At 36.7% G+C, this 23,403-nt stretch overlaps 3 protein-coding genes across 3 annotated transcripts; 2 read left to right on the top strand and 1 right to left on the bottom strand.

Moving 5' to 3' along the window:
* The first annotated feature begins 471 nt into the window (after window positions 1-471).
* Window positions 472-12,547, top strand: LOC132276500 (serine/threonine-protein kinase BSK1-like). Its single transcript, XM_059777937.1, has 9 exons — window positions 472-975; window positions 1,091-1,226; window positions 7,646-7,779; window positions 7,900-8,005; window positions 8,551-8,636; window positions 10,473-10,661; window positions 11,437-11,601; window positions 11,686-11,799; window positions 12,085-12,547. Exons 1-9 carry the CDS (start codon window positions 664-666, stop codon window positions 12,331-12,333), a joined length of 1,491 nt encoding a protein of 496 aa, XP_059633920.1. The 5' UTR covers window positions 472-663; the 3' UTR covers window positions 12,334-12,547.
* Window positions 12,498-16,186, bottom strand: LOC132276498 (ATP-dependent zinc metalloprotease FTSH, chloroplastic). The gene is made up of 5 exons (XM_059777936.1): window positions 14,678-16,186; window positions 13,620-13,866; window positions 13,340-13,523; window positions 12,925-13,096; window positions 12,498-12,822 (listed from the first exon to the last, which is right to left on the bottom strand). Exons 1-5 carry the CDS (start codon window positions 15,980-15,982, stop codon window positions 12,601-12,603), a joined length of 2,130 nt encoding a protein of 709 aa, XP_059633919.1. The 5' UTR covers window positions 15,983-16,186; the 3' UTR covers window positions 12,498-12,600.
* Window positions 16,187-17,829: 1,643 nt separating this feature from the next.
* Window positions 17,830-21,268, top strand: LOC132278523 (NADH dehydrogenase [ubiquinone] 1 beta subcomplex subunit 2). The gene is made up of 4 exons (XM_059780330.1): window positions 17,830-18,033; window positions 19,977-20,022; window positions 20,115-20,183; window positions 21,053-21,268. Exons 1-4 carry the CDS (start codon window positions 17,921-17,923, stop codon window positions 21,062-21,064), a joined length of 240 nt encoding a protein of 79 aa, XP_059636313.1. The 5' UTR covers window positions 17,830-17,920; the 3' UTR covers window positions 21,065-21,268.
* Window positions 21,269-23,403: the final 2,135 nt, after the last annotated feature.

The following is a 23,403-nucleotide window of genomic DNA, read 5'->3' as shown; positions in this document are numbered from 1 at the left end:
TCTAATTCAAACAATCTCATGAGTGAAATATCACTCTCAGACAAATTTATCGATATGATGTCAATTTCATATTAACTCAAACAATCTCGTAAGTGAAATACATTTGTCATCTTTCAACCTTACATGAGCTTCGGTTAAACGCTTGTTATTTCTTTTCTTTTCTCGTCTTGTCTAACCACTCAATTCATTTAACTTTTCATCTCGATCCGACAGTAGACAAGTTTCCTTTTATAAACAACTAGCTAGCTTGTCCCATTATTAGCATGTGTAGCTTTGTGGTTTTAAATGTAATTTTATTTGCATAAATTTAGACGCGTTTGAACGGACGTGATGGACTTAATTTCCACGATCAAAGACCAATATATCGCGATATATTGAACTAGAAATTAATTGTATTTAAAGACAAAAATACCCTTAATCTTGAAATCAAAAGGACAACTGAGTCCCGTACAACTGTTCAAGAATGTTGATGGAGACTGTCAGTGCAGAAAGGTGAGAGGAACCCAAATGAGAAGAAAAAGGAAGCAGCACCAACCTAATTTCATCCTCATCTTTCACTAGATACGTATAGTATATATATTTGTATATGTATGTATATATGTATATATATTGCTCATTAGCAGCAGTGGCGTGAGGGAATACTGAGTCAACACAGCTAGAGTGATGGGCTGTTGCCAATCGTTCTTCTCGAATGAACCTCAATTGGACAAGAACCAACACCACACCAAAAATCGTCCTCATCTGTCCAACGGCAGCGCCGCCGCAGGTGACGGCGACGGTGGCGTCCCGGCCTTCTCTGAGTTCTCGCTGTCTGAGCTTAAGGCGGCCACCGACAACTTCAGTTCGGAGTTCATAGTCTCGGAGAGTGGTGAGAGAGCCCCAAATGTCGTGTACAAGGGCCGATTACAGAACCGACGGTGGATCGCAGTCAAGAAATTTACCAAAATGGCCTGGCCCGATCCCAAACAGTTCGCGGTACTGATTTGTGAAATTTTTTTGTTCCTGTTTTTGTATTTGTTTTTGATTTGAGGGTTTTTTGAAATTAGGGTTTGATGCTTATGAATGTTGTTTTATTGTTCTGATTTGTTAGGAGGAAGCATGGGGCGTTGGGAAGTTGAGACATAAAAGGCTGGCTAATTTGATTGGTTATTGTTGCGACGGCGATGAGAGGCTCCTAGTTGCTGAGTACATGTCCAGTGACACCCTTGCAAAACATCTATTCCACTGTATGTGTGTATGTTTCCATTCTGCAAATTGGTTCTAATTTCAATCATTGTTAACGGAAGTTCCTTTGATTTAAAACTCATATAAGGAATTAGATAGATAAGTGATAACCCTGTATATATGGTACAATTATTTCCCATTTAAGTTGATTAGTTGACAAGTTTTACTGCGCTTTGCTTGTTAGTATTCATTTGAGTTTCCTTTCCGGTCTTCTTGTTTATCATTTGGGTGAAGTATTTAGGATTTTGGTTTTTGTGAATTTCCTCGTCATCTGGTATAAGCATTAATCCTAATTGATGGGAATTAGCCTATCACGAACTTAGTTTATTTAATACATTAATGTAAAAATCCTTTCTATTGCATACATGACTATTTACTACTCCCACCAACCCAAAATAAGTGTCCATTTAAGAGATAAAGAAGTTTTTAAGGAGACATGCAATTAATGCAATCCCTTTTCAAATTACTAAATTTCCCTTTCCAGTTTGAATATATATATAATCAAGTTTGAAAATTTTTAAAACTTCTAGGACATATTTTGTTTGAGCTATTTAAGTGCGACAAGTATTTTGGCAACCCAAAAAGGAAAGATGGACACTTTTTTTTGTTACTTGGAGTATAATTTATTGAGCATACCAGCCTATTCAAATTAGAGTAATGCTATTGCGAGAGCGCTCTCACAAAAAGTCTAAAGAGCTCCCTCTTATAAGTCACACGATTCCTTTTTTAGGGATTTGGAAGAGAGAATTAATTAAGAAAGAATCCTTTGCAATAAGGAAACAAATAATCCTTTTTTTCTCTCTCTTCTTTCCACGTTCTCTCTTTCTCTCTCTTGGTTAACACCATCACCTAATCTGTCTCATTCTCTCTCTTGATTAACCCTCAAAGAGTCCGTCTCTTTCTCTCTCATAGTTAATCCTTTGTCTTTCTGTCAAAGAGTCTCGGAAAAATAATGTCATCTTTACCTTTTCAATTGAATAAGTTATGAAAGGGTTTGGATTCTTTACCTTTTCATTTAGTTCTTAAAGTTGGAAATACTTAACAATTGAATAAGTTATGAAACATGTCATATGATTAATTTCTTGAAAAAATATTAGATTTTTGTTTTATTATTATGTGTTTGCTTGATATAATTTAGACGGTATATGGCTATTTCATTGTTTATTGAATTGTCATTTTTAATTTAAAACATCTTATCAATTGATTCTACTTTTGTGTAGATTAAAAATGGAAGTCATTAGCGTTGATAGCATTCTTATACAGTAATTTCCCAAAAGAAGACAATTAAAACACCATTCCACCCCCCTCCTTCATATCCATCGTAATTTTTTCTTCATCAAGAGATAATGGAAACGACTTAATCTGTTTGAGGATCTTTTGATTCATAACTTAGAGAAAATAAAACCTTCAAGAAAACAAAGTCTCACCTATCTTCGGTAACCGAATTGATGGCATAGAGAGAGAGAAACCAAGGATAGAATGCAGGTGGAGAGACTCTTTGACAGAAAGACAAGGGGTTAACTATGAGAGAGAAAGAGACAGACTCTTTAAGGGTTAACCAAGAGAGAGAAAGAGATAGATTGGTTGAGGGTGTTAACCAAGAGAAAGAAAGAGAGAACGTGGAGAGAAGAGAGAGAGAAAAAATTATTTGTTTCTTTATTGCAAAGATTCTTTTATAATTAATTCTCTCTCCCAAATCCCTAAAAATGGAATCGTGTGGCTTATAAGCGGGAGCTCTTTAGACTTTTTGCGAGAGCGCTCTTGCAATAGCATTACTCAAAATGGAATCGTGTGGCTTATAAGCTGGAGCTCTTTAGACTTTTTGCGAGAGCGCTCTCGCAATAGCATTGCTCTTCAAATTATTGGTACCAAAAAAATAAAGACTCACATTGAGGGTTAACTTTGTCTAAAAAAACTATCCAAACAGCTACTGGCTATTAGTATTACTTAATCCTTTTTTTTTTTTTTTTATGGTTTGAATGATGGAAACCTCGCCATAAGCTGTTAAAATTCTCTAGGGAAGCTGCTTCTTATGGAAGGTTTGGTCACTTCACAAGTATATTGGTGACAGGCTGACAGCACAGTTATTTAACTTCACCAGGCAGTAATCCATTATGGTTTCAGGTTCTGGGAGAAACCGCTCTTCGTTTGTGCCTTGGACATAAAGTACAGAAAAGAATATTCGATCCAGTAGTCAAGCCATGCAACTGGTTCGATTTGTTCCAAAACTTGAAAAGGCCAGACACATTTTATTGCCGCCTTCATATTGGAATGAGCTGCCATAGAGGCTTGCCTGTAGGATAATAATTGAAACCAAAGCCTACCTCAAACTCTCCATTTGTGTGATGCTTACCCTCTCAATCTTTCAACCTTGCTTGAGCTTTGGTTAAATGGCGCTTCAAACTTCTCAAGGCATGGTCTCTGTTCTGTAAATTATGCCCAATCCAATTTACGTCAAATTCTCTAGCATTTTATGCCTGTAGTATTGGGGTCGGACTGCCATGCACAATACTAGATGAATGGTAGTAGTAGTAGTAGTAGATGCATACTAAGTGGTATTATCCTGCAATTAGGCCAATGGCAGCCACTTGACTTACTGTTTGGGTGATTACTCGCAAAATAAGGTATGCACAATTTCTTGTAGATACGGTCTAGATTCATCATTATCAAACTTCGACACATGGAAGGAGTGTTGGTGAGCCCAAAAGGCATCTCCAAGAATGCATAGTGCCCCTACTTTTTCTGAATGTTGTCTTTGGAATATCAGGTTGCGTGAACCAGATTTGATAATAATCAGTATATAAGTCTAATTTAGAAAAGAAACAAGAACGGTGTAGTTCATCTAGGTTTTTGTCGATGACAAGAATGGAAACTTATCTATAATGGTTGCCTGATTCAAGCCCTTATAATTGACGCACAGTCTCTTACAAAGCAATAGTACCGAATATGAATACAGACTGGAAATTTGGCATATGATACCAGCATTCAACCTCTCAGATATGTGAGAAACAATAAAATCTTATATCTATTGGAGGCACACTGGGACTCAATGGAATTTGGTGGTCTTGTGAGTAGTGCGGAGGTGGTTATTGGGGTTCTGCAAAAACTTCATGGTAAGCATTCAATATTGCCATCAGATCTGCGAGAAATGGATTGCTCTGATCATGATTGGTTGTAGGACAGATTTGTGCCCAACTTCTTGGTAAGCATTCAGTATTGCTATCAGATCTGTGAGAAATGGATTGCTCTGATCATGATTGGTTGTAGGACAGATATGTGCCCACATGCGCAATGGGTGTTTGTCTGAGTAGCTGCTGCATTTCTGAAGGTGATTTGATTGGATTGAGTTCTTTGAAATTCTTATGAGAACACGATCATATCCTGGTAGGAAAATTCATGGTTAACCTTTCAAAAATCTTGAAGTACTCCACCAATGTCTTCAGCCGCTGAAGGCCAAGTATCATATCTGCCAGCTTTAAAAGAACAACAAACAAAATTCATAATGAACTCTGAATTGTTTATTAAGATCTCGACCTGCTCACAGCAGCATTGGAACTTGAGTTTATTTTTGTTGGCCACTACACATGAGAAGGTTGCCTAATTGCACCTTGTACTTCCAATTGGTGAGTAGTATCAACGGACATCAAATTGTAGTACTTCCTGAATTGATAAGCACACTCCTTTGTTGGTGTTTCATCCAAGCAGTTATCCTCATTTTTCATTTGGGGTTTCACCAGCAGGGGTTTTAAATCTTTCCAGGTCAGATTCTTGCTTTTCCTGTTCATCATCCTTCTGCTCACCATCCAGAACATATATTTGGATATATTTTCATTGTTGACCAGGTACAAATATCTCATTATAGCTTTTAGCAATTTCCTTGGTCACTGTGTTCTTTCATTTTTGCATTAGAAAGCTTTCTTTACTGTGGGGGATTTGGTCAAGTTGTGCACTGCCTTGCCCATTGTACCCGGATATCCAGAGTAACAGACCACTCTGAGATGTTGGTTGTTACTCTTTCAGATGGGGTTATCTTGGCTTGTTTTGCTTCTTTTTCAAATTAATTTTTTGTTGCTGTACTAACATAAAACTTAAAAGCCTGCTAGAGCCTAAAGTGATGTTTGTTGAAACATCTGAACCTCTGGGCCTATGTCATCCTACAATCCAAGAATGAAGCTGCCAATGAGTTCCTTCTCAGTCCACCCATCTACTTGATTAGCTAGTTTTTTCAAACTTCTGCTGATATCAATCACCTTTCCTATTGGCCAATTTTGGCCGGATCACAGTCAAAGCGTCATTGTCAATTGGACTAAATCAAATACGTAAAAGTGCTCACCAGCTCCTTCCAAGTTACATCCCTGTAAATTTTGTGATTTATCCCCGACCATTGAGAGGCAATCTCCTGCATGTGATAGTACTTGAGAAGAATACATTAATTCTGTGGAGCAGATTGATGGTTACACCCAATCTGTTGGGTAAGTTCCATAAATTGGAGGAAAGAAACCTGAGCATATATGGTTTGCGCTATCCCTCTTCCCTGTCTTTTACTTTCATCAACAGAAATCACTAACGGAAGTTACAGCACCCCAGATTTGTAGCCAACATCAGCTAAGCATCACTCACATGACTGATTAAAGGAGTCAAATTGGCCAGTCAATGTTTGCTAGGCTTCCTTCATTTTTGCGATTTCTGATTCTGCACGATTCACCCTTTCCTCTATTTCCTGTAGCTCATAGGTTTCTTAGGCAGATCAGAAGCTTGGCTCTGATAGTAGATGTGAGATTCGTTCGCCTCTGGTATTAAGAATGACCAATTGAGGTGGATTAGCTTCCTATGGCAATAGTAGTTGATTCGAAGCATGAGTTCCCTTACTATCCGCACCAACAGAGCAAAAGTAAACTAAATCTTCCCAAACACGAGAAATAAGAACATATATGCAACCAATCAGGTGGTTGGAGAAGATTCTTGATAGTTAAAAAAAGGGATAGTGGCGGGGTTTGGAGAGGGTTCAAAATTGCATAACCAGTTGAAACTGAGGATCAAAATTGCCTGCATAGTTCATACTCATTTGATTGAAACTCAACTTGTTTAAACATCCAAAATTTATTTAAACAATAAGCTTAAACACACACATTGCCAACTAAAAATGTTCTTTTTGTTATCTGTTGGTGTATTTTTAGTTCTAAGTTAGACGTAGAAAGAGGAGATATAGAAATTGAAGGGTTTAAAATAAACTGCATAAATACCAGATATATTATATATAGGATCTATTTTAGAAAACCCAAAGATAAAACTGACAAAGTGGTGATGACAAGATGACACTGAAATACTTCGAGATGTTGTTGACTGTTTTTTATTTTTTATTCTTCCTTTTAATGACTATAAGGTAAGCCACGATTTATGGTATGTAGAGTGTTGGACTGGGAAGAGATATGCAGTTTTTTGGCCTTAATCTTCATTATGCTTGTGGTAGTGCCTTATCTGTGTTTTTCTTTCCATTCTCTTTCTTGCGGTTGAAAACATCTATTAGGTCTTAAATTTCCAGCTTGCCAAAGATCATCACTCCATTTATAGCTTGTTCTTATAAGATCTTACCTTTTATAATCCAATTGAAGGATATCTAACTAGGAAGCACGGACACTCCAAAATGGGCGAAGAATCCGCGTCCGACACGGACACGCGTCGGACATGCCCCGACACGTGTTGGACACGCCAAAAAATGTGTCTGGAATATATATTTTTTTTTTTTAATTTTCGGACACGGCACGGACACGAACACGGCACAGACACTTCTGGAAATTTTTTTTTTTTTGAATGCTGCTATATTCTATTTTTTTGTTTTTTACTACCCTTTTGGTATTGTAAATGGTAAAAGTCCTAGGTCAAATGATGGATGGGAATAGATTATAGTACACTGACTTGGTTTTTGTATCTTTTTTGGGGACTAGCCTTTAGGTTTTTGTGAATGTTAAGTGCTAACAGTAAAGTCCTGAATGTTAAAAGTCATGAATGTTAATAGCCCTTTTTGTCTATGCTTTTGTATTTGGAGTAAAGTTGCAATGATGATTAAATGGTACTAGTTATTATTCTAATGTCTTGTTTTTATTTGGTTTTATAACTCTGCAACATTGTTCTTTTATAGTTTATTAGTTATGAGTTATGATTTGTGTTTTTTTTTCATTGTGAGGTTGATGAAAAATAGTAACACTCAGTAATTTTTAAAGTACTACATCATATATATATATATATACTATTCGCCGTGTCCGTGTCCTAATTTTTTTGGATTTGCCATGTCGCCGTGTCGTATCCGTGTCCGTGCTTCTTAGATATCTAAAATTTCACCTTGATGTTCTTGCTAGTTCATTTGCATAACTTTGTTCTTCTGTTTCGAAATATTAAATTCACTTCATTACTTCCTCCACAGGGGAGAATCAAACCATCGAGTGGGCCATGCGGTTAAGAGTTGCTTTATATGTTGCTGAAGCATTGGATTATTGTAGCACTGAAGGCCGTTCATTGTACCATGACTTGAACGCATATAGAATTCTCTTTGATGAGGTCTTGTAATGAATCTTCTTTGACTTACCACATTAGATTATATTTTTTGTTTATTATTGAATGTATATGTAGATGCATTAAGACAATAACATCTGGAGAATCTGTGGATGGCTTTTGCAGAATGGCGATCCACGGCTTTCATGTTTTGGTTTGATAAAAAATAGCAGGGATGGCAAAAGTTATAGCACAAATCTAGCATATACACCTCCTGAGTATTTAAAAAATGGTAATTCTTCTCATATTATCTTTATTTGCTTATGTAAATCTATTTGTGTTAATTTATTATATAGTAGTCATATTGTAACTTTTTGAGACGTTTTATTTGCCAGGGAAAAAAACCTTTTGAGACGTTTATGTACCTTCTATTCATACCAATATGTTATGATGATAAATTATGCATTTTTGAAAAGGGCAGTTCCTAGGAATAAGATACTACTGATCATTATAATTATGTGTCAAGCATTAACAAATTAGCTGGCTCCAAATCCATTAGTGAGTTCTCTCTTTTTTATGACTGCCTTTGGAGTTCCAGCATGGCCCCTGCTGTTTCAATTTTCAAGTAAATGTGGGATGGAAGTTTCTGTTTGTTAGTACTTCATCCTCTGCACTTGGGACTTTGTGGTGGTTGAGGAAAACCCTGAGAGTGATTGATTGAACAATGGTGCTCAATTTACTATAATGCAGGTTATTCTGTGTTAGAGCTGCTGTGGGTTTGCATAGTGACTTCATGTTACTAATACTTCCTCTATACCTATGTTATATCTGTTGTAGGAAGGGTCACTTCGCAAAGTGTTATCTTCAGCTATGGGACTGTCCTTCTGGATCTTCTCAGTGGAAAGCCCATCCCTCCAAATCATGTAAGTATTATTTAACGTTATGTATTCTGTCTCTGATTATGAGACTACTAGTTTTAGTGCAGATGTTCAGTAGGATAAACCAGAGGAGTTACTATGGAGGAAAAGAATATTCATTTAAGAACTTGTTTTTGCTCTGATAATGTTGGAATTCAAATGTTTCCCACTAAGAGAATATAGCTAAATTCAATTTGCTAATATTGTTATTTTTTTCCCCCTCCTCAAATCATGAGGGGTTAGAGTATAATCATCAATAGCTATGGCTGATGTATGTGAAACTAAGGCTGGTGAATTTATAGATTCAGGGCGAAGTTCAGGATTTATTGAATATTCATCCCTTGTCCTAGCTACTAGTTTTAAAAGGATGTTAGATATCCCAAATCAATCATTCTGAGATTTATTGGTTGAGCTGGTATGCAAAATACTTTTTTTTTTAAATCTCAAGAATTTAATTTTGCATGTTTAATTCCATAGAAGTAGCAATAATGTAGCATTCCACTAGACTGATTCAAAAAAATTGTTTATGACCTGGATCTAACATAAAAATTCATTTGCATATTTATATAACATAAGTTACATGTTCTCGGGGCATAATTTTATGGCTTCTATTGTTTCTTTGTTTATTTGGATTTTTAAACATTTATGAATCATGATTTAGCATAATGTATAATGGATATCTATAATTTTTATTAATTTCAGAACATGAACTAAGGATTTCTGGTTAGAAACTGAGAAATGGATTGGATTCTCACACTTCATAGCCTAATTATAAGAGGAAGAGGAAATGTTTTTCTTTGCTTTTGTGTTTAAGGTTCTTCCCAGGAGCTTTTCCTCAGTTTGGTAATTTTAGGACCATATTCTAAGCATCAGGAATGCATACTGCATTGACACCTCTCTGTTTTGGGGCAACTCAGTGCCAACTGCCAATTGCCAACTAATAAAACCTAGGGAATAGAGGAATAATATCCATTTTGACATCAACATTAGCCTACTTCTTAGTAACTATGATCCCAATCCAAAATCTACCCATGATCTCATGTTTGGAGTCTACCACCTTGAAGCAAAACTCGTGTTCCACTCCAATAGGGCAATAATATAAATGTTCTTTATATTTACCGTTCACTCTTGGTTTTTATCTAATACCTTGTCCAGGAAGCTTCCAAGTCAAATGCTGTTTACAAAGAGTTTACTGGTTCAATGTAGCAGTAAACTTGGTTCTTTAAGCCTGTTTACACTTTAAACTGACTGTTTTAGTTTTGAATGGATGGTAATGTATTTGAGGTTAAAAGTCGTTTTGGACGCGTTATTTCCATCATTCCTTGTCAGTTGTCATACAGCCTTTCGACATTTATATAGAGAATGTGGGACCAGGAAATATTATTTTATATTGAGGTTTATATATCAGCAAAATGGCTTGTGTGGAGATGGTTGATCAGATAGACTCAAGCTCGTGCTGAGTTGTCAAGATTGGGTTGGTTTGAGTCAATTTACTTTAGCGAGTTGGTCAAGTTCACAGGACTTGAGAATCAGTGTCATCATCACTTAGTATTATTATTATTTTTAATGTCAAGCTTTTTAGTGAACAACTGAATGGGTTGATTGTTGTCAACCATAAATAGTTAGGACGAAAGGATTGTAACGATGAATGCTGTTGATTCCAGATAAAATGTATTTGGTTTTCTATTATGTAGATGCTATGGAGAATCAAATGCGTAAATAACATCCGTGTTAGTTGTGTCACTGATTGCTACCTTTACTAGCCACTGGATGGAGCACTGTATAGTTGCTATGAGTCATGGGAATTTCGGTTTACTTATCTTGTATTCTGTTTGTGTGCAGGCTCTTGATATGATACGGGGCAAAAACATTCTTCTATTAATGGATTCACATTTGGAGGGGAAATTTTCAACTGAAGAGGCTACTGTAGTTTTTGATCTTGCTTCAAGATGCTTGCAATATGAACCTATGGAGCGGCCATGCACCAAAGACCTTGTTGCAACCCTTTCACCGCTGCAAAGTAAACCTAATGTCGGTCCTCATTTCTTATTCATGCAATGATCTTCTCTTTGCCTCGTGATTTGTTTTATGTTGTAAATGCCGCTTGTGCTTACTATGTTATCAATTAGTGCTAGTTCAAATACTAATCTGCACAGGTAGCCAAGTTGGCAGCAATACCTCATGATATTAGATGTCTTAGGTTCGTCTCTCCCTTAGCTTATCTGGTGCATGTGATTTTCTAATTATAGAATCCATCCATAACAATTAGAGTCTCAACTAACCAGGAAAAGGATGGTCCAAACTTTCAAATGCTCCATCTGAGGTCATATGTGAAAACCTTTTAGCTATTAAATTTCTTGCACCAGAAGATCATGGTGGTTATGCTAGCCCAGTAAGGTTCTAGCTTTGCCACTTGTTGGCAATTTGTTGCATTAACTAACAAAATATTCAAAAAGGGTGTGGTGTGCTACAGAATATTCAAAATAGGTAGATTACTCACTGAAGCTGAAAGCATCCCACCCAACTTTGGCCTTTTGGATTTATTATTATTAGTATTATTGCACTTATTTATTATTATTATTATTATTGCACTTCTTTTTGGATTTAGTTTATGGTGGTTGATTTACACTTGCAAATGTATGTAGCACTCTCCAGGATTCTTCTTTTTCATTTGGAAGTGCATTTTCAGGGGCAATTTTTATCACACTCGAGAATGATAATTTGCTTACTATATATATAGTAGATGTGATTAGTAGAAGGGCGTGCTTTTAGTTAGCACTTGAAGACTACATTTCTTTGCTTTCAGGTTCCATCTTATATGATGTTAGGAATTCCAAAACATGAGGAAGCACCACCAACGCCACAACACCCTCTTTCTCCTATGGGTGATGCTTGTTCACGAATGGACCTCACTGCTATCCATCAAATTTTGGTGATGACTCACTACAAAGATGATGAAGGAACCAATGAGGTAATTGACTTGTAGTAAGCTAAGTTTGCAGTTGCCTCCAATTCTCTGCTAAAATGTGGTAGTTTGATATTGTGATGTGCACAGTTATCTTTCCAAGAGTGGACTCAACAAATGAGAGATATGCTGGAGGCACGGAAACGTGGGGATCTGGCATTCCGTGATAAAGATTTTAAAACTGCCATCGATTGTTATTCTCAGGTTAGTATTTTGTCAATTGAAACTATAACTGGTTCGGTGATATCACGTGAAATAATTTCTCCAATCCAAGAAGTTGTTTGTGATGGACCCGGAGTTGCCTACGCATGATTTCATTTTGCTGCATAAACCATCTAAACAACCCCCGAACAACTATTCTGCAAAAGACCAGAAGCAAAAATGTTCATGCTCGAAATGTTTGTATTATTAGCCTTGGGATGTGTGAGGGAAAAAGAAATTAATTATACTGCCTCTTCTGGTGTAAATTGATTTTGCTTCTTTGTGCAGTTCGTAGATGTTGGAACAATGGTTTCACCAACTGTATATGCACGGCGAAGTCTATGTCATCTCCTCTGCGATCAACCTGATGCAGCCCTCCGAGATGCAATGCAAGCACAATGTGTGTACCCAGACTGGTCCACAGCATTTTATATGCAGGCAGTTGCCCTTGCCAAGTTGGACATGCACAAGGATGCTGTTGACATGTTGAATGAGGCAGCTACCTTAGAAGAAAAAAAGCAACGAGGTGGGAGATGATGAGATGATGCTGATTAACTGTACTATTCTTTCATAATTATAGCTCCATCAATTGTTGCTGTCACCAACGGATTGGGTTTCTGTAGGATGTAGGTTGGGAGTAGAGTGGTCATCCAAATATGTATTATAGAGGGAGATACCCTTGTTCTTTTGCACTGAACAGCTATGTCATATTTTCAGCATCTGTTGAAATATAAAATTGGTTTGTTGTGTACATATGTATGTGAAGATTGTAATACAACACAGTTTTGGGGTTAAAAGAAGTAATTAGGCGACATATAACTCAGCCTTGCCATCAATGAATAGGCTCATGAACTCCTCCCCATCTACAGTTTCTTTCTCTATGAGAAGTTGAGCAAGTTTGTGGAGGATGTCAATGTGGGTTGTAATGATCTGCTTGGCCCTCGTGTATGCATTCTCTACCAGCTCTCGTACCTCAGCATCCACCACATCAGCAGTTGCCATAGAGTAATCTTTCTGGGACGACATCTGCAGGTGAAACACATACACACACACACACATCAATTGCGGCATCCATTATATACATAAATAGATATAGATAAAAATAATATATCCAGTTGCAACTCCTACCTGTTGACCTAAGAAAGGATTTCCACCAGGTCCACCGATGGCAACTTGTCCAATCTTTTTGCTGAACCCAAATCTCTCTACCATCTGTCTTGCCACTCTTGAAACTTGCATGAAGTCATTAGATGCTCCTGTTGTCACATTCTCTTGGCCAAAGATAACTTCTTCGGCAACCCTAATAAGTGAGAGAAAAGAGAGAAAATGGTTGTGAATGATAAATAGCAAGTGGAGTTGGCAGACTAGCATACAATGGATAAAACTCTTGCACCTCCAATATAATATTGATTCTCTAAAGATTATAAAGTCAACCAATTGGAATTAGAGAATGAATCAGACCAAAAGGGGTTCAATCAAAGCTGTATATGCTTCTCAGGAACATTTCAAGATTAAGATTTAAAGATGAGTTTGTGTAACTAACCTTCCACCAAGTGCAACAGCCATCTGATTCTCTAGGTAACTCCTGCTGTACAGTCCAGATTCCAGTCTCTCTTCACTTGGAGCGAAAAAGGTAAGGCCACCAGCTTGTCCGCGAGGAATGATGGATATCTTGGCTACTGGATCATATTCAGGCATTAGCGCACCAACCAAAGCATGCCCGGCCTCTGCAAAATAAAGAGCACAAACATTGCTATTATTCAGAAACAACATTAGAATATAATAGGCATTCCGAAGACGGCTTTGTATAAATTTATACATACCATGATATGCTACTAGTTTCTTCTTCTCCTCCGAGACAACAGCATTTTTCTTCTCTGGTCCTGCAATTATTCTTTCTAGAGCATCAGATATTTCATCTTTGCTTATTTCCTTGAGGTCACGCCTTGCTGCAAGAATGGCTGCTTCATTCATCAAATTTTGCAAGTCGGCTCCCGTGAATCCTGGAGTTCTCCTTGCAATTTTCTCGAAGTCCACATCTTTTCCAAGTGCCTTTCCTCTAGAGTGAACCTGTCATACAAAAAATAGTTGGTTGGAAAATTAGGACAAAACCACAATAATCTCACACTTGATTAAACACACCCACTCAACATTTTCAAACTAGAATCAATTGAATAAACGACACTCAGAATCTACATGTGAACCTCACCCAATTCCTCTACCACCTAAGCCAAGGTCTTAGAACAAACAAATTGAAGCAAAATGTTTAGAACCCCCTGGTAGGGAACAGATATAGGAAAACCAACATTGCCAAGATAACTAGTCCGAGTCATATACGTAAGCCTACTACTAGATTCAGCATCAAATTCAAACAAAGTAATCCTTGTGAAACATCATTCAGACTGCTAATACTGTTGTCAGTTAATATGGTTGATAAACCCCCAGTTTACGAATTTGAACCACACAGCTAACCTAAATAGCTGACATTAAACATAATTGACAAAATAAAATTACATCAACATGCTCCATTATGTATAATCTTGATTAATTGAAAACTTGAATATCTATACATTGTGCCTACACAGCTAAACTAAATCGCTGACATTAAAAAAAAATTGACAAAATAAAATTACATCAACATGCTCCATTATGTAAAATCTAGTCTTAGATTAATTAACAACTTGTACACCTATACATTGTGCCAATATTGTATAACCTAGATATTGATTAGTTCAGATTCTAATTTTTGTTCACATGTTAGATAGTCCTCTGCATAACTGGTTTTAGACATGTCAATTCAATAAAAGCTATACTTGGTAAGAAATATAAAGAAGCAGCAAATGGATAAATAGTTTCAATGGAGGCAACAGAGATAGCTAACCTGAAGGATCTTAATTCTCCCAGCCACATCTGGCCTGTCCACCGTGACTTGGCGATCAAACCTCCCCGGCCTCAACAATGCAGAATCAAGAACATCCGGCCTATTAGTTGCAGCCAACACTATAACACCCGAATTACCCGAAAATCCATCCATTTCTGTCAAGAGCTGATTAATAGTTTGCTCTCTTTCATCATTCCCTCCTCCAAGTCCTGCCCCTCTCTGCCTCCCCACTGCATCAATCTCATCAATAAACACAATGCAAGGTGCTTTCGACTTCGCCTTCTCAAACAAATCCCGAACTCTTGAAGCACCAACACCCACAAACAATTCTACAAATTCTGATGCTGCACACGAGAAGAATGGCACCCCGGCCTCACCGGCCACTGCCCGGGCCAAAAGGGTCTTCCCGGTACCGGGTGGTCCAACCAAAAGACACCCTTTCGGGATTTTTGCACCAAGAGCAGTGTACTTATCAGGGTTTTTCAAGAAATCAACAACTTCTTGCAACTCCAATTTCGCCTGATCAGCTCCGGCAACATCAGCAAATGTCACTCCAGTCTCCGGAACCTCCTGGAATTTTGACTTGGACCTGCCAAAGTCCATCGGACCGCCAAGTCCGCCAGGCCCACCGGGCCCCCCCTGAGCTCGCCGGAAGAGGAAGAACAATCCAGCAAAGGCAATGAATGGGAAGATCAAATTCCCGATAAAACTGAACAACCCATTGCCGGAATCACCCTCCGCGACCGATATGTCGACGCCGTTCATCGCCAAAATATCAATCAGGTCCGGGTCATTGGGGACAATCACGGTGGCTCGGCGACCGTCCACGGCGGTGAGCTGGAGGGCACTGCCGTCTTTACTGAATCGAACCCTCTCGACTTTGCCCTTCTTCACAGCATTCAAGAACTCGCTGTATCGCCATTGACTGCCCTCTGGAAGGTCGGTCTGGGTTTGTGGTTTTGGGGCAGTCAAGAGCAGATTTTGGGAAAAGGGTGATGAATTGGGTTTGGTGGCTTCAGCTTGAATTACAGATGGAGGAGTAGTGGGTGGGGTGGGACTGTCTAGGGCTAGGGCTTGTGGGGAGATTGTAGAGAAGAGTAGAGCAGCTAAAGTGGCATGTGATGATATGCTGTTTAGGGTTTGTGAATTGTTGGGTTTTCTGTTGAGAATTGATTGTGGTACTAAAAGCTTTCTTTTACAGAGAAAAGGTAGAGATTTGGCGGTTTTGGGCGTTGGGGGTGAGAGTAAGATTTGGGTACCAAAAAACTTTGAGGAGAGCAAAGGATTGGTAGTTGAAGAAGCCATGAGATTGGTCTGGCTGCAGTTTCTCTCTCTTCTTTCTCTCTCTTAAATTGTAGAGCAAGGAGCAAGGAGCAAGGAGCAAGGAGCAAGGAGCAAGGAGATGACTAACCCAATCCAGGACCAGTAGTATTGGACTGGAAAATAATAATTGGTATATGAAGTGTGTGATTATTAATGTGTAGAGAGTAGCAATGTTGGAAGATCTATAGCTTATAGTTTTATAATGGTTGAACCCAGGCCATAGATATGGTTGTTGCTTGATCTGCATAATATGCATATACGTGTATGAAATAATATCCAGTCATTTCACTTTGATTTTTCACATTTTGACTCACCAAAAAAAATATCTGATTACATTTTATTTTTTCCCAAGTTAAATATGAACTACATTTGGGAAAGGAATATTTCTAGAAGACGACTACATTTGCAAAATAGAGTTTGACGAGTTGTATTAGGGTATCCAGTTTTAGGAATTTTCTGCTCAACCATTTCTAAATCATCATGGATTATAAATATATCACATCATTATTTTTGTTTAAATTTAATTATATACGAAATTATAATATAATGAATAAGTACACAAGTAATAATATGACATTTTCAATAATAATGGAGAGAGAAACTATTAGAGAGATCTAAAGCAGCAGTTAGTTCTATTTCTGAGGAAGCAAAAATACAAATTCTCCTCTTATTTATTTATTTTTTAAACTCAATTCTCCTCTTATTTGATTAGGGAGGAATAGAGAGTGAGCATGAAAGGTTATTGTTCAAACTAGGCCCACTACGGATCTGCATGGCTCTTATTGGGCCTCCTATGTATCAGGCTCACCCCACAAAATCAACGGATCTGAAATAGCCAACCCAACACCACAAGAACCGTCGAAACTAGGGAAAAAAAAAACACAAGAAGTTTATGATAGGTATGATTTTACTTTATATATTATTTGTTAGGTTAAAAAAAAGGTTATATTTGTAATGTTTTATATAGATAAGGGATTGATTTGCAAGTCCAGATAGTTCAAGATTATTTTTACTTTTGCATAGTACAAAGATTTTTTTTTGCACTTTTACTTTTTTTTTTTTTTTTAAACCTCATTTTGTGTTAAATTTCAACACTTTAAAGAGTGAATTTTATCACTTCTGTGTAACGCTCCAGTTTTACTTCAATCGGGTGAATTTTATAAGGGAGTTGTTATAGAAGTAAATATGATATATTCTTTTCTTTTTTACTTTATCCATGTTTGACAAAGGTCTACGTTGAGATTGAAGTCGAGTCCATCGAACGAGACATGTAATCTGAAAATTTATGAATAAATTATTTTTGTTAAATTTTAATAAATTTTTTCTTCCTAAATATTTTAGGACAACCAAAAATATTTTACATCCAAACAAACAGAAGCCTAACTGAAAAACAGAAATATAAGGATTAGGAATATTCTATAATACAGTACTATATATTATGAGAATTGAAGAAAAAAAATAATAAATAGGTAAATATATGAATTTATTTAGGGAAAAAAAAATTATTGTGCGAAGCACCTACCGATATGGTAAGTGCACCATGAATAACATAGGTGGAATTTACAAGTGTTAAAACTCTTGCTATTAGTTACTTCCGCCGTGCCGAAATAAACGTGGGGTGTGAGTCACAAATACAAAAGGCGACGTTTATTTCTGGACAGAGGAAGTGTTTAGTAATTTTATTAAAAGTAAACAGAGCACTACAGTACTATAATGGTACACGGTCAACTTGTAATCATGACCATTCGAACTCTCAATCCAACGGCTCTGGGTAATGGGTCACTACTCCTGTCGTTAGTCTCAGATTGTTTTTTGTTTTGTTTTTTGGTTCTCTCTATCTCGGAAGGCTAGGGCTGGGACTGGACTGAACATTTGGAGGAGAAATTGAGACTTTTAGAGAGAGAAACAGAGGAGAGAGAGATGGGAGGAGGCCATGGGGCAGGTGGACGCAGCACAACATACAACGGCTTGACCATGCATCACCCCAAGCGCTGGCATGTTGTCACCGGAAAGGGCATGTGCGCCATCATGTGGTAACTCCATTGCTCTCTCTCTCTTTCTCATCCGATTTGGCTTCAATGGTTGTTTCATGCTCATGTTTGTGTCTGCTTTTGACTGTTCGATTCATGTTCTTTATTATCTTCAAACCACAAATCGCGATCTAGAAGTCGTTCCATACGGAGGAATGAAAATGAAATTCTAGGTTTGTATGTTTTCAGCTCCTTTATTGTCTAGGTTTCAGTTTTCTTATGATGCGACTCATTAAGGATCATTTGGACTAAATTTTATCAACAACCTCACTGAATCAGTCTAATTCACTCTACAGTTAGCTGATTCTTACAGGCATAACATTATATTTGGATTTTGGTCAAGCACCGAAATTGATTCTTCGAAAATGATACGGGTTTGGGAATAATACTGTTTGGGGTACAATAGAGAATGTCTCCAAGGGGAATGAGATTTCAAATGTCTCTAAATTTTAAGGTTGAGTCCTAAGGATGTTAATCTGGCATTGCTAAAATCTTCAATTGGTTAAATTTCTATAATTTCTTTCAAGGATGTTCTTACTTAAGTTTCAGAAAACGGGCGTGGTAGTAAAGTTTTCATTTGATGTGGTCTGCTGAGAATCATTGGATTCCCTGCAAGGGATTAAGTCCCTGGTCTGTTCTGAATTCCCTGATGCTTCTTTGAACGAAGCTCAAGTTATTATGGGATATGATATCTATAGAAAATAGATTTACTTGAATGTGATGGTGTTTTGCGATTGTTAATTTTTTGACTTGTAAATAGTAAGTAGTGGTATTCCTTCAAGGACATGGAAGCTTTGAATATTTTAACATATGTTAGGGTTATGCAAGTTTAGTGAATAAATTACTTTATAAAATAGAGGAGGTACTTGTGGATTAGATTCAAATTGTTGAAGGGATTTCATGAAAGTGATTTTTTTTTAATTATACCATCATTTCTAATTTCAATATTGACCCCTAAGGCAAATTTGTCCATGTCTTGGAGTTGTTATCTAATCATGTGCAGGAGATAATTGCTTAACCATTGATGATTATGCTGTGTATCTTGGTGTTGGTTAGTATAGCCAAAGGTCTGCTTTTTCTTTCTTTGACACAGGCAGACTTCCTTTGACATAGAAGCAACTGGAGTGAAATGGAGAACCCAAAGCAGAGTGCTGTCAAGTGTTAGATGAGAATATATGTTGCAGTGATCCTGGGACTATAGAATAGTGGCTGTTGAACTGGGTTAATAACTCATCTTTGGAGATGATACTGCGGCTATAGAAGGAAAATACTGTATTTATGTACTCATGAGGTTTTTTAAATTTTTAATGGAAAAGTAGGCTTTATTGGATGAAGGATATATAGTAGGATGAGAGAACGGGAGTAACACTATATTCTCTGAACCCTGTGCAGCCTAAAATTCAAAATAATGATCCTAGAATTTAAAATAGAATCACATCATTACCCCTTTTGAAGACCTTGGGTGGTGTAAGTCACTCATCTGTTGCAACTTAAGCTGGCTTCAAGAACTTTAATGGTTTTGGTAGGTGATTGTAATCAATTGATCAGATGTTAAATTTAAGCGCTGCCATCTCCCTTTTTGCGTGAATGGATAGGCGGCAGTATATAGGCTATTTCCTATTTAAGATGCGTATTATGGTCATTTTCTTGTTTATTCCCCTGATATTGTATCCTTTATCTTGTAAACTGTCAAAGTTCAACATCCACTTGTTAATGTAGACAAGGAGCCTTGTGTAGTACGGATGGTAAGCAAAGGAGAATAGATTATGTTGGAGACGAGGACAGGGCTGCTTACTATGCTGAGTGTCAAATGTTACCCAGTTGGTTGAGAAATGCTATAGTTACGGTCCAGTCTTGTCTTGCTACAAACATGCACTTGATCCCACCCACCCACATCACATTGCTATTATATGTACTGAAAATTGTATGGTGATTTGATGTTTCAGGTTTTGGATTCTGTACAGGGCTAAGCAAGACGGTCCTGTAGTATTGGTGAGCTTCAAATATAACTCCCTTTTGTTTTGAGTGAGTTCTGTTTTTGTTTTTGATATATATTTTCTCTGAATATGTTGTTATATTTTAAGGGTTGGCGACATCCTTGGGAAGGCCATGAAGATCATTCCCATGGCCATGGACATGAACATGAACATGAGGTATTTTCTTGGCAAACGTCACTTAATAGATGATTATACTGAATACTCCAGTTTAAGAATTGAACCCTTGACCTAACCCCTTGATTTGAAGATGCTACGGCAACCCGTGTGCTATAATGGCTTTAGCAATCACTCTCTTGCAGTTTTTTAATACAATTGATTATGAAATAGGTAAAGTTGATGTCAAACAGAGTGGAATAGAGAGTGAAGAAGAAGCTCGTATTGCTTTTTTGCTTCTTGATATGGTTATTGTGTTTTAATGCGTTGTAAATAAAATAAGAAATTGGTGATCATGGCAAAATATATGGGAAAATCAATTTAAGTGTTTTGTGGATGAGGGAGGAAACTCCAAATACCATTGAAAGAACTGCTGATTTGAAACACTTAGTCTATTTAAATGGAAAACACGGGCACTAATTCATGTATTGGTTAATCTCAAGTTGGGATGGATATTAGTTGCTGTAGGTGGGACTAAATTTTGCTGTATGTTTCGAGACTGGTAGAAGGAAAGAAAATATGTGGCTATAACCAACCCACCCATGAACTCCGCCCTTAGTCCTGCCCTTTCTTCTTATCATTAGGTAACACTCAATGAACAGCAATGATATGGTTGGTAAGAAGGGATCCTGATTAGTGATACACCCTTATTTCTTATCATTTATCTGTTGGTTTATTGGTTCATATTAATGCTTATGCCACGGCCCCTATCCAGTCTAGCTGGCAATTGAAATGAACCATGAGTTGGTAGAAAGTAAGATGTTTTACGTTGTATTGAAATCTATATCGACAAAGGGTGACATTTACGTATCAGTTTCTCTGTGTGTGCGCATGTGTTTTTGTGGTACTAAGTTGCATCATGTTGTTTTCAGGTATCCCATTAAAGAGTTGAAAGGAGAAGGCATAAAATGCTTTTGCTGGTATTCTCTTGGTTTGAATGTTATTTGGAACATATTTGTTAATTTCTGTTAAATAAGGTGATTCTGAAAAGAGATTGTTATGAACATGATGTGACTCACAAGAAGTCCAGACCTATATTTAACGTGCTAGTTTGTGTAATACATATGTTTTCATATGTTTTCCATTCAGTGTCTCTGCATCTTTGTTTGTGAGCAGTTGAGTTTACTGCTTTTGTGATAACTGCTGATGGTATTGAAGGTAGATGAAGCATCATCTCATTTTATTTAGTTACTTTGCAATACTAGCCCATCTCAATCATTGCGACGCTGCCTACCATATTACCTATACTCCCTACCAATTCATTGTCTAAAATTTACTCAGTTATTTATAGTTTGGCAATTTAGGAAAATGGTTTCAACATCCTCTAATACGTGTGACCAACGGACGAATGACCTAGCGGTATCAGACCCTTACCTCTCAAAAGGTGGTCAAGGGTTCAAGCTTTAGTGGAGACGTGTGTAAGTACCAATTAGAAAAAGAAAAAATAAAATAAAAAAAATAATAATAATAATAAAATCCTCCAGTATGTGTTAGTTGATGCTCCTGACCCTGGTAAAATTCTTACTTATTGGTTTTGACTTAATTAGAGAAGAACAGCAATTACAATTCGGATTTTGATTCTTTCTGGGTAATGTTTCTCGCTGCCCACGGTCTCTTTTAACGTTCCAGTCGGGGTTTTCCCTTGGATTTTGTGGTGATATAGGGATGTGAGAAGCAGAGGTAGGATTTGGGAGAATCGTATTTGCATTAAGCCTTTTCATCCGTTGGTACAACCATCTTCTTTTTTTTTTTTTTTTTTCATTTTTGGGCTCCTTTGACCCCTTGGTTTATGCCATCATGCAATGTCTTGTTCTTGATACTCTGAAAATTGAAAGGTCTTTTGTGTTTAAAATTATTGTTGATTCAGTCAAGACTTGGGAGGGTGTCCTAAAGCTATTGCTACAAGGCAAATGAAGTGTATGGAATACAATTCTTGTATATCATATATATATATATACATGTTCATGCATGTGAAGAGTGCAGATAGCGATCATCTGATCATTAAGCTACTTGTATGATTCCGACTAATTTACGTTCAGTTTGTGGTTGGTGATCTAATTTAGAGAGATAAACTGAAAATAATTTCTCAAGATGATCTTGAATGGGATCCTTTAATTTTAGAATAATGATATGGAGACTGATGAATTAACCCGAATAAGTATCGAATCTGATGTGTTTTTATTCACTTCATCTACTTAAACAGTTTTTAAAAATAATTGTTTAACATAGGATAAAAATGGCCAATCACGTCAAATTCGATATTAATTATTCTTTTTCGATTTTTCTATCATTACTCTTAATTTTATGCATCTGCACAACATGCTTTTGAATTTAATCTCAACTGTGCTTTTGAATTCAATCTCAACTGCTTGCCGTGATGAGCGAGCGGAATGGTGTGTTTTTTATAATAATTTTTTTTAAAAATATATACATAAATTAATTATAGAATGTTTTACAAATAAAAAATGCTTTTGTTTTTGCTTGATTACTCTGTAGATTGGCCTGTAATGCACCAAGCTAAACTATTGAAAAATAATGACGCTCTCTTTAGTTATATACAAAATATGTTTTACAAATAAAAAATGCTTTTGTTTTTGCTTGATTACTCTGTAGATTGGCCTGTAATGCACCAAGCTAAACTATTGAAAAATAATGACGCTGTCTTTAGTTATATACAAAATATTCATTCTTTGGGGAGAGGAAAATTATTTAATAATATCCCTTCTATTCAGATTTCCTTTTTCAGAAGAGGAGAAATATTATTTGTCTGTCTTCTGTTGTAAACTCCTTTCCCTTTCTCTTCTGGAACTCCAGGGAGGTTTTCAAACCTTTCCTCTTATTCATCTCAATATTGCCAAATCATGATATATATATATATATATATATATATATATATATATATATATTTCAACCAAATCATGAAATCAAGTGTGGGATTTAAGATGTTTCACTATAAAAAGTCGTTATTGGAGTACTGTAACCAACTTCTTTTCTCCTCCTTCAATTTATTTATTTATTTTCCCTTAAAGTGATCTTAATATGGTCTTTTCGGTTAATACAAAAGGAAAATATGATTTTCTTAAATATGAATCAATTGAAATATTTTGAAAAGAAAACACTATTTCATAGGATAATGACACATACATAAGTAACGTAACCAAATCTCAGCCTGATCGTCGGTATGTACAGTTAAAAATTCTTTAGTAGAACATGTCCTCCGCCA

The sequence above is a fragment of the Cornus florida genome, unplaced genomic scaffold, assembly GCF_030987335.1.
Source record: "Cornus florida cultivar Cherokee Brave unplaced genomic scaffold, ASM3098733v1 CherokeeBrave_3.0.0_Hap2_Chr10, whole genome shotgun sequence".
Lineage (NCBI taxonomy): Eukaryota > Viridiplantae > Streptophyta > Magnoliopsida > Cornales > Cornaceae > Cornus > Cornus florida.
This window is presented reverse-complemented; position numbering and strand designations above follow the sequence as displayed.